At 39.5% G+C, this 20,658-nt stretch overlaps 1 protein-coding gene across 7 annotated transcripts in view; it reads right to left on the minus strand.

Moving 5' to 3' along the window:
- eya1 (EYA transcriptional coactivator and phosphatase 1) overlaps positions 1-20,658 on the minus strand; it is a 96,196-nt gene that overhangs the window by 56,581 nt on the left and 18,957 nt on the right. The window contains exons 3-8 of one of the 7 annotated variants that reach the window (XM_057825153.1): positions 18,690-18,820; positions 18,416-18,481; positions 14,760-14,837; positions 10,869-10,935; positions 10,530-10,672; positions 7,963-8,100 (exon numbers count right to left, since the gene is read on the minus strand). In XM_057825153.1, coding sequence (XP_057681136.1) covers positions 7,963-8,100; positions 10,530-10,672; positions 10,869-10,935; positions 14,760-14,837; positions 18,416-18,481; positions 18,690-18,816 — 619 coding nt within the window. In that variant the 5' untranslated portion in view covers positions 18,817-18,820. Of the gene's footprint in view, positions 1-7,962; positions 8,101-10,529; positions 10,676-10,868; positions 10,936-14,759; positions 14,838-18,415; positions 18,482-18,574; positions 18,670-18,689; positions 18,821-20,658 lie in introns of those variants that run through there. The other 6 variants (XM_057825154.1, XM_057825152.1, XM_057825158.1 and 3 more) reach the window with 6 other exon arrangements.

Here is a 20,658-nt window from a genome sequence, read left to right on the forward strand (position 1 = left end):
CAAGGTGTAGTCAACCCTTTGGGGGGAAATTAAGGTTCAGTGCCTTGCCCAAGGGCACTTCGACAGTGGGCAGTCATAGCCAGGAATCAAACTGCTGACCCTTCAGTCCCAGAACAACTCGAGCTACCAACTCCGCCATGGCTGACCTATTATTTCTACTTTTTTTAATTAATTTTTTTCTTTATTTTATATTCTTTAAATAATCTATCATATTCTTCTTTATTATTGAAATGTTATCTTAGTTTCTATATTTTTTTTATTGTTGCATTACAGAGTTAAGGTGCTTCAATTTACTTTAATTGTATTTATTTATTCATTATTCTTTTATTTAAGAACTGAAAGTGCAAAAAGTTGCAAAATCGCGCTATATGATTGTATTCATATAATACCGTTTAATCCAGGTTAAGGGGATTTATCTGCGAATGATGAAGATTGCTGGATATAAAAAAGGATAAAGGACGCCATATCTCGGCACACTTGCTGCTTTTAAGAAGAAAACCATAAGTTTACGTTTAAAAAAATAAATAATCGCACATCCTGCGATAAGACTATTGCGCCTGGGCATATCGCAATGGTGATATTCAAACGATATATTGTGCAGGCCTAATACAAAGTGTTTTTAATTTTTTTAAGTGTATGTAAAAAATATTTTTCCAGATTAATTTAGAAAAAGGCAAATGCTCAACATATATATTTTTTTGCGTTTGCTTATATATATATATATATATATATATATTTTTTTTTTTCCCCCCCAAATATAACGATAAACTGAAACTAGGCAAATATTTTACATTTATTTGAACATATGATAATTAAAAAACAATTCCAAGGAAAATGATTAACTTAATAAATGCAAACATCTTAGATGCATTTTTATTCATTATTAATAATACATACAGTAAAAAGACCAAATTGTAAGAAAAAAAATGTGTTGAATCAATCAAAAAAAAAAAAAAAAAAAACACTGATTGGTTGAAATTTCTAAAGCCAAATTAGGCAAATCTAGGACCAATTTTCAAAACATTTCCACAAAATACCTAAAAAAAAAAAAAAGCATTTCCAGATTATTTTTGTCTTTTTACTGTAATCACTTAAAAATAACTTTAAAATAACAATTAATCTCGCCTCTTCTTTTCCCTAGTGTTTTATAAGCCTGGCGGGTCACCGTCAATGGCAGCCAACAACTTATTAAGATGAGATAAACGTGCTATCCCTAAATGTAGCCATAATACCACACAGGCGGGAGTTCCTTTCATGCCCCTTGCATGGGGGCCCTCCCATACCGTGACAAACGTAAAGCAGCTTTTCACAAGGCGGTCAAAAGATCAGGCAGTATGTGGTGCAAAATGGACACAAAGCAATTCTCTGTTTGACCTGGAGAAGAGAAACAAACGCCTCCGAAGCGCATGATTTGTGAAGTCCCCCCTTCTTTTTCTACCGGTTATTTTACATCTGTCTCTCTTGTTTGGTTTCTCAAGGGCCGTTTTTTCAACCCCTTTCTTCTTTTGGTTCAGAACAGAGTGAAAGTCTGACAGAACAATCAGAGCAGGACAACAAATTAGCCCGAAGCGCAGTTGAAACGGTTGTAAAAGTGCTCCGTTTTTCAGCGGAGAGCCACATAAAAGCCCAGAGGACCCCTGCGGCCCTGGCGAGAATGGAGTCGTGCTGTTCCGCAGCAGCGCTGCTGGTTATGATCGGGCTCTTGCGGTTCCCTAGGGGCATGTTTTGGCTCCCTCCCTCTGTCCAACTCCAGTCACTCACTCACTCTCTCAAGTGCAGACATCAGAACTCCCCACCCCCACCCGCCTTATGGCTGGCCAATTGGAAGTCCATTTGCTTTGCTTGATCAGTCTTCTGGCCACGGGCTATGTCTATCATCAGCGCTCAATATTTGGAGCAGAAGTTCGGATGCCTCACTTGGGAATAAGTGATCAAGTCCAGATGGGCCGACATTTTTTTTCTCATGCCGGAATGCTGCAATCCAATTATTCAAATAATTAGCATCTGCTCAATAACTCTTCAGCCGGTGTTACATCCAAATTGTCATGTTAGACATTACCAATTGCTGTCATGTTTTATCTTTGTGTATTTATTTCTCCAAAAGTATAGACTATTTACATAGATTTGTTATAATATGTGGATGTTTTTTAATGGTTTCTATTATTATTTTTTTGATTCGGGTATATATAAAAAATACATAAGAATTGATTTCTAGATTGTTGAAAACAAATTTTAAATTGCTTTTCTAAATAGTAAAGAGCACATCATGAATTCATGTTATTATTAGTTTTAACTATATGTTTCCCTATTTTTTTCATGAACGAGAAAAAATGGAAACATGTCATTTTTCTTCTTTTATAATAAACATATAACGTAATTTTCGGACTATAAGGCGCACCTGACTATAAGCCGCAATCCACCAAATTTGACAAGAAAACAACATTTGTTCATTGATAAGCTGCACCAGAGTATAAGCCACAGCTTTCCTCACTGTATTATGGGATATTCACGCTGAAAGATATTAACCGGTGACACTTTATTTGACAGCGGCATCATAAGGTTGTCATAAGACCAAATGAACCATCCTGAAGCTTTCAACTAATTGGCTGCAAAGCTTCATTGCTTCAAGAAGCTTCATTTGGCCATCACTGCTCCCTTGGGAGAGACGGTCAACTTCTGCCACCTGCTGTCAACACTGTTGTTGTCCAACATGCCTCCTGGCATGCATTGCAGCGCTACAGATTCATGTTCTGTGCTAATTACAGTGGGCTCCATAATTATTGGCACCCCTGAAAAAGAAGTGTTTTTTAGCTTCTAATAATTTTTTAAAACTCAAATAATATGGGACCTTAATGGAAAAAAAAGAGAAAAATCCGACCTTCAAGTGCATTCATTCAGTGGGGAAAAAATCCAACATAAAGAAAAAATTATTTGACATCAAATAATGTGTGTCACAATTATTAGCACCCCTGGTGTTAATACTTTGTACAACCCCCTTTTGCCAACTGGGGACTGCGATGGCCATGGGAGGAGCTTGATTTTGTGTCTGGTGAACCATTTCTGTGTAGATTTGGCCATATGTTTAGGGTCATTGTCTTGCTGAAAGACCCAGTGACGACCCATCTTCAGCTTTCGGGCAGAGGGCCACAGATTTTGATTTAAAATATCCTGGTATTTCAAAGCATTCATGATGCCATGCACCCTAACAAGGTTCTCAGGGCCTTTGGAAGCGAAACAGCCCCACAGCATCACTGACCCAACCCCATACTTCACAGTGGGTATGAGGTGCTTTTCAGCATGCGGATCTTTCGTGGCACGCCAGACCCACTTAGAGTGTTTGTTGCCAAAAAGCTCAATCTTGGTCTCACACAAAAATACACACGGCCCCAGGCTTCAACTGGGACCGTGTGCTTTGGTCAGAAGAGACCAAGATTAGAACTTTTTTTTCTTTATGTGGGACTTTTTTCCCCACTGAATGAATGCACTTGTATTGAAGGTTGTATTTTTCTCTTTTTTCCCCATTAAGGTCACATATTATTTGAATTTAAAAATATATATATTAGAAGCTAAAAAACACATCTTTTTCAGGGGTGCCAATAATTATGGAGGGCACTGTATTTCTTCAGTTGCTCTTCCAGTTGTTTCATTAATTGCTAGTTATGGTATTTGACAGTGGCGCAATTGACTGTCATAAAAACATCATAATTATGACATGACACTGCCATGGGCATTAATAAATGCTTATGAATGATATCATTTTGTCTCATCCGGCAAATTATCAAACTTTTGAATGGATGTAAAAGATCCGAGTTGGACATAAATTAAGTTAGTGACATAATTTGCCATTTAACTATTGTCAGTGGGCAGCGTTATGTGTACAAATGTTTTATGTATTTGATTTGCTTTGTTTTATTACATACATTAACTGTCTTTTCATGTCAAAAATGGATTTTCTTTAATGTATTGATAATTATCTTCAATTTAAATGGTTCTATATATTTAAAAAAAAAAACTCAGTGAGTCCTCCTTGACACAACCTCACCATCTTTTTGTGCTCACCTCAAAGAGTTTCAGTGAAAATCCACGAGGCGCAACGCCATCCATTGCCACGCGAGCTGGCATACAAGAAGGCCTTTTGTGCCCTTTACGATACAGCGCGGCCACGAAAAGCTCCGTGGCATCGGACATGAAAGCGCGGCACTGGAACATTAATCTAATCGTCTGCTGCCTTGACAGCTGGTCACAAGCTGGTGGATGGATGGGGGTGCGAGGGGAGATCACATGTGGAGCTTCTGAAAATGCTTGGACTTTGGGTTGTTTTTTTGAAAATCTTAAGAGTAACAGTTAGGAGTGTGTATTGCCTCATATCTGGCCAAATGATTCGTATCACGATTTACAGGTCACGATTTGATTCGATCCCGCTTAATCCCAATACTACACTTGAAGACAATTAGTGCGATATTTGTATATTACTACAGAAAAAAAATAAAAAAATCAAAATGGACATAAGTACATTTTTATGAATTTATTCCTGAAACCTCATCCAGCACTAAAGTATATATATTTTTTTATGTTTGAACAACGTATCGCTTAAATTATAACATTTTCTCATTTCTTCTCTAATCTGACCAACCACTAAAGGACGACATACACAAATCTCTACTCGGATTAGTCTAATGTTGATGTTACTTCATTACTTCAGCAGACTGCAAGGCAATGCTGCTGCGTGCTGCCAACCACTGGACGGGAGTAGAAGTGCAGCCACTGAATTGTTAACACCAAAAACCAACGTGTAAGGATCGATACAGACGGCTTTTGAATTGATACGAGAATTGCGTGTTGTAATATCGCGATATATCGATTTTTTAAAACACCTTTACTAACAATATAAGCAACGAACATATTGTAATGTTCGTTTCTAGCTTTCACGACAAACCAACAAACAAAAACAAGACTGAAAAAGTTGTTTTGACAGCAAGAATTAATATACGGTAAAGAACTTCTAAACTACTGGTGCTACGAGGATTCGCCACATGGCTACGATTGAACGTCACTTAACTTTTTTTTAATTGAATTGCATCTTCCTCAAAATTGCGACACACACTTTTCACTTACTATAGTACTGTGGCATGAATACTAATGTGTCCATTATGGTTTTTCCCAAAATAAAAGCGACATTTCAAAAATTTGAACAAAGTAAAATTGTGACTTAAGCGTGCTCCCATTGGAAGCTGTTTCAAAAAAAAAAAAAAAATCTCCTAACTCTCATGAGGTCTCATTCGAGATTTTACTGAAGGAAAATTGACAACCAAAACCTGTTGCATGTGGAAAGTGATCATGTGATTGGATACTAGGGGTGGGAACCTTTGGGGAGCTCACCATATGATATGATTTGGGATACAAGGCTCACGATAATGATAATATCACGATATGGTGTTACAAGAATTATTGATACATGGGTCAGGAAATCGTTCTAGGACAATCAACAAAACAACTAATAAACAGAAAAATAAGCTCTTTTCATCCTTCTGTTGTGAATTCCAATTAGTTTATCACTCATGGAATTCCAATCCATTTGAAGTGGGAGGGTGGCCATCCATGCCGCTGCCATCCCTCCCACTTCAAACAGATTAGACATCTAGGGCCGTCAGTGGCAGCCAATGCCAGGCAATAAGTTTATTTTGGGGTATTTCACGTCATTTCCTATTGATTTTTGGTCATTTCTTAATCCTTTTGGGGCATTTTACGGGTCACTCCCTGGTAATTTTGGAGCATTTACAAGTAAATTCCTGTTGATTTTGGGTTTCTGAAAAGGAAGTGACTGATGAATGTGTCCAAATGTGGAAGTGGCTCAAAATCAACAGGAACTAAACTATACATGTCCTAAAATGAATAGGAAGTGACCTGTCAATGCCCATAAGCATTGCTGTGTATGTTCTGGTTTCAGTGTCATTGACCGCGCTAGACGTCCAATCAAGTCAAAATGAATTGGTTGTCTAGTGCCGTCAATGGCGGCCAGTGAGTAAACATGAACAGTATTCTAATGTAATTTTTTGATATATCGATTCTTGGTGGGAGCATATCGATCACCTTTTGGGCTACAAAGTATCGCGATATATCATGTTTTCGAAAAATTGTCACACCCCTAGTGGATGCGTCTGCTATATATTTTAATATGAAAATTTCTGAAAACTCGCCTCATGAAAGAAAAAACATTTTTGTGATATGTATTTTCTTTAACTTTAATTCAGGTGTTTCAGTTTTTTATTGCAAACTTTCAATAATGCGCATTACGTAGTAAGTAATGTGGTGCCTTAACTTTCCTGACTTTGATTATGTTAGCATTTTCATTAGCTAACAAGCTGTTTTGAGGTGTAATCCAAAGCGATTCAACGCAAAATTGACATTAAATCTATATACAGTATATTTTTTATATAAGTTAGGGCTGTCAAACAATTAAAATATTTAATCGAGTTAATCACAGTTTAAAAATTAATTTATCGTAATTAATCGCAATTCAAACTGTCTATAAAATACGCCATATTTTTCTGTAAATTATTGTTGTAATGGAAAGATTAGACACAAGACGGATATATACATTCAACATATTGTACATAAGTACTGTATTTGATTATTATAACAATAAATCAACAAGATGGCATGATCATTAACATTCTGTTAAAGCGATCCATGGATAGAAAGACTTGTAGTTCTTAAAAGATAAATGTTAGTACAAGTTATAGAAATTAAATTAAAACCCCTTTCAATGTTTTCGTTTTAATAAAATTTGTAAAATTTTCAATCAAAAAATAAACTAGTAGCTCGCCATTGTTGATAACTATAATTACACAATGCTCATGGTGCTGAAACCCATAAAATCAGTCACACCCAAGCACCAGCAGAGGGTGACAAAACACCAAAAAACACAAGTAACAAGTTGACATGACACTGTGCTGTCATTTTAATCTGTTTGAGCAGGGCATGTGCGTTACTTGCGTCAAATATTTTAAAGTGATTAATTAAAAAAATTAATTACCGCCCGTTAACGCGATAATTTTGACAGCCCTAATATAAGTATTAGTTCATTTAACACAAGTAAGAAATAAAATACGACCATGATTTGTTTGCTGCGATTCGGAAGACCTTCTTCTATGCTGTTTCTTATTCTGCGACGACAGCGGGGTCTTGCTAACCTCTTGTGCTAATATTAGCTAGTGCTACAATTTTGAAGCCTCTTTTTAATGAAAGCCAATTCTTTTCTCGTTTTTTATTTTTTGTTGACAAACACAAAAAAATGGAAGTAGGCTCATTTTCCATTTTCATTTTTCCAAAATTAGAAGAAAAAAACAAACGGCAGGAGGGTACACGGACTCGATAGCCACGTCCAAGCTACACCGAGGAGCATAATACTGAGAAGACAAATGGTCATATAATGCTGTCAACGTTAGCTAAACTCCTCCCTCCCACCCTTCCTGCCTTCTTCCTTTTATTCAGGCTCTCTGGTTTTTGGTTGAGAGCCACGAAAAAGAGGCTACATTGTGCCACATCTGTGGCTGAGCTGCTGGTGTTATTTACTGCTTGATATTCTGAAGGATTCTGTCACAAGGGAGTGAGGGAGAAAGAGCGCGGAATGCGGCCGGCTAAATGGTTGACGCAGGTGGAACTTTTGTGGTTCCGAGGGGAGAGCGATAGAAATCCTTACAGCTCATCTTTATTAGCTTCAAGGCTATAAATCCCAACAGTCCCAAACGCTTAAACAAATACAAATATGATCACAGGGAGAGAAAAACAAAGGCCGGAGAGTTGGGGTGCCTCCTAAGTGCCGGGCCGTTTTTCTCCCCATCTTGTGTTGATTCTTTAAATATGGAGGCGCCCCATCTAAAAGTCGCTGCTTTAAATGTTTAGAAGCCTTAAAATCAAGGAAAAGACATTCGAAGTTTGAAGAAAAAAATGGCTTCTCACCCTGCATTTGGTAGCTGTACGGCGCCTGCCCCGTCTGTGGTGTGCTGAAGCCCGAGCCGTAGCCGAGGAAGCCCGTCTGGCCAGGTGACTGCGACTGGCTCAGGCCGCTTTCCGTCTTGATGCCTGCCCACAATGGACCTAAATCAGTTAGCGACACCAGATCGGTTTGATGCTCTTTACAAGAGTCCACAGGTTTGAAATTACATGGAAGACAAAGGCCGCGATGCTGATTTGATGACTGATTTATTGTAGCTGTGTCAGAATAAACTTTCTGGTTACTTGAGGCTTGACTGTAAAAACATCATTAATTAAAATTTTATATTCTTTTAGTATTGTGTATTGTATTGTGCATTGTGACTGTGCTAGTATAATTCGTTTGTAAGTTAACAATATTAACTTGATAAAATGAGTTAGGCATACTCGAAATAACAACTTACTTTAGAATTTGGGCTAAGTCTTCTTAGCGATTTAGTATCACAAATAGGAAGTTTTTTTTTTTTTTTTTTTAAATAATCTGATACTACAGTGACAGACGTAATATACAGTAATCACAATAACATTAGTCACCTTTTTACATAGTTCCTGCAGGTTTCAGCAAGTAACATTTAAGGCTCCTAGGAACAAAATTTAATGCCAATCCAGCGAAAGGTTTCTTAGCTAACCTCACACAAATATCCATAACTCTTAAAGATAACCTCGGACTTAAAGACTTGTAGGCTCTCACAAGCCATAATTGTTCTCTTTTACTAAAATATGTAATGTTATATATATGTTACATATGTTATTACAGAAAATATTACCATTGATTTAAAATCTATCATGTTTAGTACATGTTTTGACCGACGGAGGGCGCCATAATTTATGCTCGCAATAGACGCTCAGGGTGATGACGTAAATTGTCACTGTCACTAGACACTGCCGGGTTACTGCAATTCCTTCTACGGAGCGAGACGTCCAACACATATGCACATTGGTTAAAAGCGCCAAGTACTTACTATTTGTGTTTTTATTGAGTCTTTTAGTACCTTTTCATTTCCTCAAAGTACTTGTTGCATGTGTTTCCCAGCAGATTGTTGATTGTTGACAACATTAGTAACGTAGCATATTTAAACCATCCTTATTTGATATTACTAGTGCACGGTGGTGCTTTGGGTGTCAAATTCGCCTTATGTAGACGTTTTGCCAATGTAGCACATTTTGGCAGAATACCGTTTTTTTCTCCCTACTCTTGTCTCACCCCGTCTTTCCAGTTCATGTTACTTTTGCTGCTCGTTTTGTGAAATATCGACAGTGCTGTCATGCTCAATAATGTTCCTCTCGGGTTCAAATTGAAAGGGTTGAACAGATGACATGTTTATGTAGCCTGGTACACCAGACTCACCGCTGTTCCAGCTATTAAGTCTGGCCACCGTTCGGCGGATACAATTTCCAGGGCGGAGCAAGCCACAGCAAACAGACAGCGGAGTGGACCAATCAGCGACGGGCGGACGTGACGTTAGGAAAGCGACGAGGGCAGGACGAGGGACTTGCGCGCAGAAGTAAACATACAAGGAGAGCGGAGTTTATTCAACATGGCAAGCGCGAGGCAGACTGTTGTCAATGACTTGTGTCGATGTGTTTTTGGTATTTTAAAACTGATTTTACCGTGGATTGGAACATATTCTCGGCTCTCCTGTTCGCCATCCGTGTTGTTGTGGGGACGACTTCCGACGCGGAAGAGTGACGTTGCTCATTAAGAACACGTCACGGAAATAAACGAATCTGATAGGACAGTTGATTTTGTCCGTGCTCGAGAGGCTGTTAATGGGCTGGGTCCCAGACTATTCTCACAGTGATTGAAAAATACAGGGAGAACAGTCTGGCCGTGCCAGGCAAACGTTTATGTGGCTCGAGTCATACTCTGGAAGCCTGGCAGCGTAACCACGGGACGTCACCGCTCTGTGACGTCAACAACAATGCCTACCTACTAGTTAAACTAATTTTGCAAATTGTATAAAAACGAAAACATCAAGAGGGGTTTTAATATCAAATTATTTCAACTCATAATAATGTTTATCTTTTGAGAACTACAACTCTTTCTATCCGTGGATCTCTTTAAATGTAAGAAAAATTCTCAAACAATTAATCCAATGCAGTAAAATTGGACATTTTTAGGAATTTAAGATCTACTAGACAACATTTAATGCCAGCTTAAGTCAATATTAGTATATTTTCAACTTTTGAGACTTGAAGACCTTGTACGGACTTTTTTGGACCATCATATAATTCTGTTAAAAACATTTTTTAAAGCATGGTTGTTTCATTCAATTCAATATTTAGGCTTCCTGGGCAAAACTAATACTTTTTATGTATCTACATACACAAACTCTGTTGTCGTCTTTTTGATCTTTCAGATCAGCAAATTAAGTCACCGACAGACAACAAACAACAACTCAGCAAAACTATTGATGTCAAAGTAAAAACCATGAGAACACTTTAGCTCTCGAGCAATGTCTTGACCTTCAGAAACAGAAGCTTAGGCAGCAATTTTACCCAAAAACAGACACGTTTAAGAATCCGCTTCTTACCGTAAGCTGGGATGCCATAGGGCTGGCCAGGCTGGGGGTAGCTAGCGTAAGCCGCGGCCTGCTGCATTCCTGTGGTGTACTGCGTCTGCCCGTACGCGGCCATATTTTGGGACGAAGGGGTCGGAAGAATATGCGGATACGTCCTGCTGTTGCACCAACAGAAAAGTGAGAAAAATATGTGTTCCGCCCTCTGAAAAAACACACTTTTTCAGTCAAACGGTCGTATCTCAAAGCGCAATGAGAAATGACGAAACAGAAGGATCTCATTAAAGGCCCAAATGAAGTCGGACGCTGCTTATTTTGTTTTGTTTTGGAGGACCAAGTAAAAAGGAGCCTTACTTGGAAGGGTAAATCTGCGGGGAGTACTGGTGCGTTTGTCTTGGGCTGAAGCCACTGCTTCCAATAGCTGAGGAGCAAAGTTAAGAGAGACACAAGAGCACGTTGAAACACTCGGGAGCAATGTAAATATTAGTTTTTGCCAACAGAACCCCCCAAATTCGGAGGAACCGGTAATTACGCCCGCTTGACTCTGTTTATTTCGATGACCTTCTTTAAGGCTGAGGAGACGGATCGTAATAATGGAGGAAAAATAATCAGGTAGGGAGGATCAGGTTGTTTTTTGTGCTGACTCATTTGTTGTCAAGGCAACCGATGGTATATACAAACCGCTGCAATGGGCCGCTGAAGCCGCAACCACAATATAAGACTACATCGTCCCGCAGGGCTCTTAATTTAGCCCACTGGTACATGGTTTTTAAAGGAAGATCGCCATCTCTTTTGGTTACATTTTTTAAATTATATTCGATTAACAATGAAATTCATGTGTACAAACAAATTTAAACAAACTTAAATTGTATATGATTTTTGCCAATGTTAAATAAGGAAAGCTAAACAAAACAGACATTTTCAACTGATACCGTAAAGATGTCAAATGTTGTGTTTCGACACTTCATAACCAAAACCAATGGACTACAGATGATTCTGTTTCATTAGATTATCCTTAAATTAAACAATATAATCTTGACTCTAGATTATGAAACTAAACTCTAGATTCTAGAGTTTAGGGCCGGACAAATGTGAGCAGGACCCGGGTGCAATGAGCATAAACAGGACCCCTTGTGTGGATCGTCCGACAGGCGGGGGGTGCTAGTGGGTAATTACCGTAATTTTCGCACTATAAGGCGCACCTGACTATAAGAAGCACACTTCAAATTTGGCAAGAAAACGGCATTTGTTCATAGATAAGCCGCCCTGGACTATGAGCCGCAGATGTCCTCACTGTATTATGGGATATTTACACCAAAAGATATTAAGCGGTAACACTTTATTTGACAGCGGCATCCTACGACTGTCATAAAACCAAATGAACCACCATGAACCATCATTGCTTCACGAAGCTTCATTTGGCCATCACTGCTCCCTTGGAGGAGACAGTCAATCTCTGCTGCCACCTGCCATCAACACTGTTGTCGTCCAACGTGCCTCCTAGCATGCATCGCAGAGCTACAGTTGTAAATAACAATCAAAATTCATGTTCTGTGCTAATTATTTCTTGTTACTGTTCCAGTTGTTTCATTAATTGCTAATTAGGGTATTTGGTGACACTTTGACAGTGGTGCCATAAGACTGACATTAGACAATCATATGACATGAAACCGTCATGAGCATTAATGAGTGCTTATAACAGATGTCATTTATTGTTATCCGGCAAATGACCTCACTTTTATATGGATGTAAAAGATTCAAGCTGGACACAAATGAAGTTAGTGGCATATTCAGTAATGCCAGTCAATGACAGTCTTATGACACCGCTGTCAAATGAAGTGTTACAGTACTTATTAACCCAAATAAATCAACAAATAAGTCGCACTGAGCTACAAGGCGCAGGATTCAAAATGAAGGGAATGAATAGGGCAGAAACTCCATGCTGCGCTCCCACTGCCCTAAGCCAAGCTCTCCTATTTTAATGCATACATTGCACTACCCTCCCCTCACATTCCCATCACGGTGCTGGGTGATGGCTGCCAGTCGGGAACCTGGCAGCCACAGTAATAGGGTGGTAGGTGGGTCCCACACTTTTCCCATATGGCGTGGCTCCTGGGGTGTGGCCTCCCTTCTGCCTGGGCTGCCGGCCGCGGGAGTGGGTTGGGGGGTCGGGGCTCTGATTTTGCATCGCCCCGTGGCAGTTCCTGGGCGTTCTCCTGCCTCCGCCTTCCCCTCTCTTCTCTGGCTGGGCATCCGCCCTGCGCTCCGTCGCGGGTCGCTGGCTGGGCGCCGGTGTATCAGCGGGGTGTCGCCTGCACCGCCTGGGGCTTGGTGGGCCGCTGGGGGTCCCGTGGCGTGCCGTGCCGGTTGGGGGGCTGCGGCTGTGGCTCGTGGCCCGGGTGGGCGGGCGACGATGGGGGTAGGCGTGGGGTTGGTGGTGCGTCCCCTCCGGCCATCCCTGAAGGCCGGTTGATGGGTGCGCGGGTGGCCCGGGGGACCACCCTGGGTCCCGGGGGGGTGGAACGACGGCTCCTTTGCTGGGCTGCGGGAGGAGAGATGGGCTGCGCTTGGCCCACTAACCCCCCGCCCGCCCTCCCTTCCCGGGCTGGCTGGGTGGGAGCCGTGGCCCTGGGTTGGCGCCCACACGGCTTCTCCGCCCGTCTGCGTGGCTGTCGCGCACCCGGTGGGGCTTGCGTGCTGCTGGATGTGGTAGGCATGCTCGGGTTGGGGGTCCCGGTGCCGGGATTGGTGATGCGGCGGCGTAGGGTTGGTCGCCAACGGGCTTACACTCATAAGAGATTCACACGATTACTGGGTTCTAGATCACAGAACTGATTTGTGTACACTCTACCCCTTTCAATCACTTGGCTTATAGGCTTATAGACACCCCCACCCCCCTCTTTCACTGGCCAATAGGCCCCCACATGATGTAAACCGGAAATACATCTCGCTGACGATAGCACCAGCATATTAGTAACTAGTCTAGTTGTTCAATGTATTTCTTGTTTTTGTTTGTGTATGTGTTTCTTTTCTTTCTTCTCTTGTATTTCTTTTCTTCTGTCCCCCCATAATCCCTTCCTGTCCACTGCTTTGTCATAATAAAAAGGTATTTTGAATGATCACAATGGGAGTATGTCAGACTCTCAATGTGAAACATTAAAACTGTTCAGACTATCCGGGCACTTAGACTTCCATTCTCTGTGTCAAACAGCTGAACAGGACAGGTTAAAAAGAAAAAAAAAAAAAAGAAAAAAAAAAATGAAGGGAAAATGTAGCGTCATAAAGTCCGAAAATTACGGTATTGGCTTGCCCTTCAAGACGATTGTCCGCTGTGTGCGTGTGTGCGTGGGGTGCAAGTGGATTTTTTTTAGCGGGCCCCTCCAAACAACCGACCAAGCAACACTTAAAACACTAACACTGTTTAACAGCGCCGCACATCATCTTAACTTTCTGTTTGACCCTTCCCTCACCCAACCACACCCAATTTACGCCCGCAAACCGGGCCCATTAGAAGCCCGGGTATGGTCGCAGCTCCAGCACCCACTTAACTTCCGCCCCTGCAGGGGTGTCAACCTCATTTTTTTATCATGAGCAATATCATAGTTATGGTTTCCCTCTGAAGGGCTATCACGACTGTAAACCCACTTAAATGTATAATTCAACAAATTGAAAGATGTTTTTGTTTAACAATTTGTACAAAAAGAAAAGGGAAAACAATCTAATTTTCGAGTTTTACAAGAAAAATCTATGGCCATTATTCTCTTTTGCAGGCCACAAAAAATGATGTGGCGGACCAACTCTGGCCCCCAAGCCTTAAATTTGACACTTGTCCATCAATAATAGGAAAGAATCTTTATCTGTGGTGTACTGTGTTAAGATCATCAAAGTGCAACACAGACAGCACGATCAAGAATGTTAAATGCTTTATTTTGTTTTAATCTTACACACACTAAAAAATGCATTTTTTTCTAACCTTCTGGACTTTTTTGGCATACTGAGGCCCCCAAAATGAGATTCACTTGTCGAAAGAATAATAATAAACATTGATTCCAAGAGGACCTTCACACTGCCTGACGCTCAGGACTTATTCCGCTGGATATTATTAATTCCATCTTTCACTGACATGGGAACCAGCCCAGTGAACACACAGACGCGCCCATGTGAGTGTAGCGCTTTAACTCATTGGCTGCCATTTTGAATGTCTATGGTTGTAAATAAACACTCATAAGCAAACTTTGTGATCACCTGATCCGGAAAAGCTGTCCAGTGACGTGTCTGCTACTGAGGCGGCAATGTCGCTGCTGCTCATTGGCTCACTTTTAACTGCCAAAGAGAGAAAAATAAGCACTAAGACAAGTTGTCGAATTGAATAAAGAAAAAAAAAACAAACAAAAAACAATGACAGTGAAGTGAAAGTCTTTCGAGGTTCATGGGAGATTCGTTTTTTTAGCTGTGAAACTTTTGGAGGTTGTGGTAGTATATACTGTACGTTGATCCCTCACTACTTCGCGCTTCAAACTTTCCACCACCCTCAGTCAATCGCAGTTTGTTTTTCAGTTAAAAAAAAAAAAAAAAAAAAATACAGATGAGCAGTCCCGACCCGATCGCGCCGTCTCACTCTCGCTCCCTCCCTGTTCGTCAGGCCGTGCACTGGAGTTGCTTTTTAAAGTTAACGGTGTTGAAAGATATTTGGATTTGATCTACCCACAGACGCTTGTATGCCAAAGCTTCAAAGCGCTGTATGCGTCAATCATTGTTTAACTTGTTAAACAGTTGCTGTGGCAACTAATTGTGTGTATGTGAGCAGTGGAGTAGAGTGAGTTGACTCCCTCAATGAAGCATTTAATAAAACCCAGAATTTTTGTACTACTTTATTCTTGTTTAAAATTAATTCGGTGGGGCAGTAACATGTTTAAAACTTAAAATTATTACATTTGAAGTGTTTAAAAAACATTTCTTAATGTATACATAATTTTTTAGATTATAAATTGGGAAAAAAGGGACAAAACATGTCTTATATGTATCTCTTTCCAATGTCTGAATAAATACATTGAACACGCAAACGGGGGGGTGCTAGTTCATGGTTTTTCACTTATCGCGGCAGGTTCTGGTCCCCATTAACCGCGAAAAATGAGGGATCACTGAATGTTTTTTACCTACACAACTTTTTATGATTTTACAATATGTAGCTGTATTTTAACCAATATTACTCTTAGAGCTTTTACTTTTTTTTCTCCCCGTTGTCATATTTTGAAACTATTTCACTGCTATTGACAGTAAACAAAGAATAATTTTAAGTTGTCCACGATTACAATTTTTAATCGAGTTAATCATTGCTTAAAAATGAATTAATCGTAATTAATCGCAATTCAAACCATCTCTAAAATATGCCATATTTTTCTGTGAATTATTGTTGGAATGGAAAGATAAGACACAAGATGGACATATACTGTATATTCAAAAAACTGTACATAAGTACAGTATTTGTTTATTATAGTGCTGCAACGATTAATCGATTAACTCGAGTATTCGATTAGATAAAAAGATTCAAATTAAATTTTGCTGCTTCGAGTATTCGTTTAATTAAAGTGGCGTTGTAATGGTTTGTTTTTGAAAGTGTTTGCATTTAGTTTTATTGATTTGGGTGGATACACTGCCCTCTAGTCTGCCTCATTTTACATGGCCGAATCAGCTGCTCCCTGTTAAGATCAACATAAGCTAGGTTTTTGTTTAAGCTTGTTTTTTTAATGCATTCGTAATTTAGTTTAAAGGCATATTTAGCCAATTTTTGTGCGAATATGTGTGTGAACCATTTGTTAAGAGCGTTGTTAAAAAAACATTAGTATTTTATAGCATTTAAGCTAGCGGATTTTTGCTATGTAAGTTAGCCAGTTTTTCTTTTGTTTTACGTTGATCTTTTTTTTTAATACCGTTTGAGGCTCAGTTCAGGTATTTTAATTTTTTTATGTTCTGTATCCGATTACTCGGTTATTCGAACTAACTAGTTCATCGATTAATCGACTAGTAAAATAATGATAGCTGCAGCCCTAGTTTATTATAACAACAAATCCACAAGATGGCATTAAAATTTTTTCTGTTAAAGGGATCCACGTATAGAAAGACTTGTAGTTCAATCAAAAAAATAATCTAATAGCTCGCCATTGTTGACGTCGCCGAGCGGGACGTCACATGGGCTCCCTGCCGTTCTTCCACAGTGTCTTTAACTACGTAAGGTAGTGATTGAAATACACCACAAGGTGTCAATGGCGAGTTTTAAATTAATTAGAGATCTAGCCAAGGCAGCGTCTGAGTAAGTTTTATGTGTATTTTGCATAGCTATTTTGATTAGGAATGCCAGTTCTCTTTGCATTGAGCGCTTTTCTCTTTGTGAACATTAGTTTTTTTAGCGATATGAATATTATTTTTGTTGTGCTTTCACTAAATGATACTGGAACGACTTAACTGTTCCACCCAAATGCATAATGGGAAGTTGGGCAACCATGACTGTCAGTGGTGGCTGCAAATGGTACATGTTCTGCGTTGTGTTCAATAAAGCGTGTTAAGAAAAAGATCATCTCCTGTCATTCTTCCCCACGTCGCTTGCCACAATAGTTATGTTTGTATTGAAAGAGTCGCCCAAGCTTATGTTAATAAAAGGCCTGGTCCATTGAATGCCTGTGTCCACTCACATTGCATTGCCTTTTAGCTCTCAATGTGCAAGAACGGCGTCATTGTAATCTGCTTGAGGCAATGCATGAGCAGGTCATTCTGTGCATGCGTTAAATGCGTCAAGTATTTTAACGTGATTAATTGAAAAAATTAATTTGCGCGTTAACGCGATAAATTTGACAGCACTAATTTAACCTGTGAAACCGTTTTTAGGTTTGTCTGATTCTAATTTCCCTAAATCTGGGGAATTAAGTTAACTTTAATTTTTCATTGGACTATTTTTGGACTCTTTAAATCAGTTCTATTTTAACTTTTATACATTTTGTAGTGTTCACAAAAGCCATTTTTTCATCTTTTTTTAAACTGCACTACTATTACCAATTCATTGTTCACTTTCTAATTTATTCCTGTTCTATCTTGCGTATCTTTTGGGGCTGTTGACAGTACTCTGACTGATTTCACACATTACACTTCAACCTGCATTGTGAATCCGGCCTTGGAGAGTTAGCATCTGTGTTAAAATCTCCTACAAGCAAGCTAATAATACTCTAAATCAACGCTTTAAAACACTGCTGAATGATTCATGCGACGTGCGGCAGGATTCATCATAGCGATGACAACCAAGTATAAGTGAACTGTCAGGAAAAGGCGCGCGTGTATAAATTCATCTTTATGCGTAGCGACCGCTTTTTGACCTTGGCTCCATTACCAAGCTCACTGATAGATGCGTCAAGAACAATTTCACAGCTACCTGACAGCTCAGGAATCTTTGAAATCATTCCACTTTTTTTTTCCTTCAGGGGGCAAAACAAATTGACAATGTGGGCAAGTTGGTCATGCTCCGCGGAAATGAAGAAGCCATAGGCTGTCATGTCCTACATGTTTTTCCGCTGTGCTTGTTCAGCTTGGAAACATGCTGACAAGTGGCGATACTTTGCGAGAACACGCGGGTAGCGCACTAAAATGAAGGAGAAAAAAAATAATGCTGGTGTGCATGCATAAACTAGCACAGTCACACGCACAAAAAAATGTTTGGAGGTTGGATAAGCACGAACAAATTAGAACCAAATGTTGTCTATTCAAAGGGCCCAATCTGTTCACAGCAAAACATGCTAGCATGACACATTTAAGCACCACAGGGGGCTTGAATGAAAGGTACAATAGTTGAATTTGGGGAATTTTGGATGTCTTCTTGCAAGTATTGTCCTTTCATTGCAAAAAAGTAGACAAACCTGAGGCAGATTGCGAGTTAGAACCTAACAACCAGTCTGCAGTGGTGAGCATTGTGATGCTGTCACCTATGGGGGGAAAAAAGAGCGGCAAAAAAAGGACACCAGACATGAGTCCTGTCCATTTAACACCTGAATCAACAACTATGTGTAGTGGAAAACCTCATGCAAAACTCCAGTCGTGACTATCCATGCTAAGGGAGTTGAACGCCACTGTGGTTTCAATACACGGCTAATTTTTGCGATAGAAAATCACGCTGAAAAATCGCTAATTTACCTTCAGTGCCATTGGGTGTCATGGAATTGTTGTTATGGATGTGGGAGTTGTCAAGGTTGGCACCGGTAGGAGATTCGCTACTTCCACTTACTCGACTGTGAGGACTGGCGAGATCCTGCATTTCCATAGACCTGATGAATAAAAGACATTGTATACATTGTATTACTATCAACTCGTTTAAATTTAATACATTAGTATATGACTGATGATTTGGGTGATACACGTGCTAATTAAACAATTTGGTCCCGCAGTGCCACCCTGTGGCGGTTAGGAGTTTGTTTGTAGTATTTTCTTCTTCATGTGTTTCGCGGATCGCGGTGCTTCACTTCCGGTTTCATTTTCACCGGACCACAAGGTCACGAAGTTTGGTAAAACTGGGTAAAACGTTTTAAAATGTACTCGCTATTATTTGTTTTTCATTTGCTTAGATAGCAAAGTTTTATTTTTTTGAACAATGGCAGTGTCAGTGTTTCATTTTAAGGCATTATGACAACTTGCTTCTTTCAACCGAACTGAAATACACAAAACAAAGTCTTTTTTTTCTTAGTTGTACGACTGCAAATAACTAAAAAATAATTATTGTTTTAGTAACATTTTCTTTGTGTGTTTTCGCAATGCTTTGTTTCTGTTTAGTTTAATTTTCCCTGCAGCATGTGCTCGCAAATCCTTAAAAGATTGGTAAAACTAGCTAGAATTTGTCGTTTATTTTTTATTTCAGGTGTTTAAATACTCATATATACTCTCTGTGACTCATGGCAATGTCTGTGTTTCATGTAAAGGTGCTGTACTATGATTTATGAATTATGACAAGTAGCGGAGGGAATCTTTGGGCACCTAGCGATCGATTACGATTACGATTCGGAGACTACGATTCGATTAGAAATCGATTATTGATGACAACCCAAAAAAGCTAATAGCTGCTTTTAATGTTTCATACATTAGTTGCAAAAATTGTATAAAAAGCTTCTCAGGCTTAAATAAACGATTATTTCAGTATCAAATTCACAGTTAAAAGCAATAAATAAAATACTCAAGTCCCCACACTGTATCAGCAGCTTTAAACTACATTCAATTAATTTAATGTTGTGAATCAACCGTTAAAGTTGTTAAAATTGCTCCCGTTATTCCAAAATTTCCCTTCTGCCTACTTACGAGTTTTAGTTTTAAAACTGTTTTAAAGATAGATTCAAGTAAAGATTTTGCCGATGCAGGAGCATTTTAGATAAAAAGTTAATTAGGTTAACTTGGAAGGTTCGCTACAACAACCTTCCAGGGAAGTCTCCTGCTTTAAGATGGCGGTTGTTTACTAAGGCCTGTAAGTCTGTCATTTCGCATTTAGTTTTCTATACATGTGCTGCTAACGCCGTCGAGTCCGTCATTTCGCATCTAGTTCTATAAATATATGATATCTATTATCTACCGTAACATTATGTGGGCGTAGTTTGTAGCGGCTGTCGGCAGCAGTAAGGTATCATTCTCGAATCTTCCACGGCCGAATCGCGAAAAATCTAAGAATCGAAAATTTCTCACACCTCTAATGACAAGCGTTGTCCAAAGAAAACAAATGTACTTTTCGTGTGACGTCACCCAACTTCCGGCCGCGTTCTGCCAAATAACCCGATTGTCGTCACTTTTAGGCCATGTCTACACCTAGCAGTTTTTTTTTTTTTTTGTTAATACCGAGGATCCTGCCCTAATACGTCGGGAGAAAATAATTAAGTCCACATCAGCACGTTTGTAGAAAAAAAGAGCTACCACAGCCAACCACATGAATTCATTTTTAAGTACATTCATAACAATGCGCAAAAAATAATTGTGCATAGTACCCCCATCCTTCGCATGTGTTCTTCAATAAAAAGGACTGCAAGAGTTTGTAAATAAATGGAAGCAAAAAAAGCACTTAATTTACTCCAAATGGAAAAATTGGTCTCATGTGTGATGTAGGGACAAAGTTTGTCGCAGTTATAGA

The sequence above is a fragment of the Corythoichthys intestinalis genome, chromosome 20, assembly GCF_030265065.1.
Source record: "Corythoichthys intestinalis isolate RoL2023-P3 chromosome 20, ASM3026506v1, whole genome shotgun sequence".
Lineage (NCBI taxonomy): Eukaryota > Metazoa > Chordata > Actinopteri > Syngnathiformes > Syngnathidae > Corythoichthys > Corythoichthys intestinalis.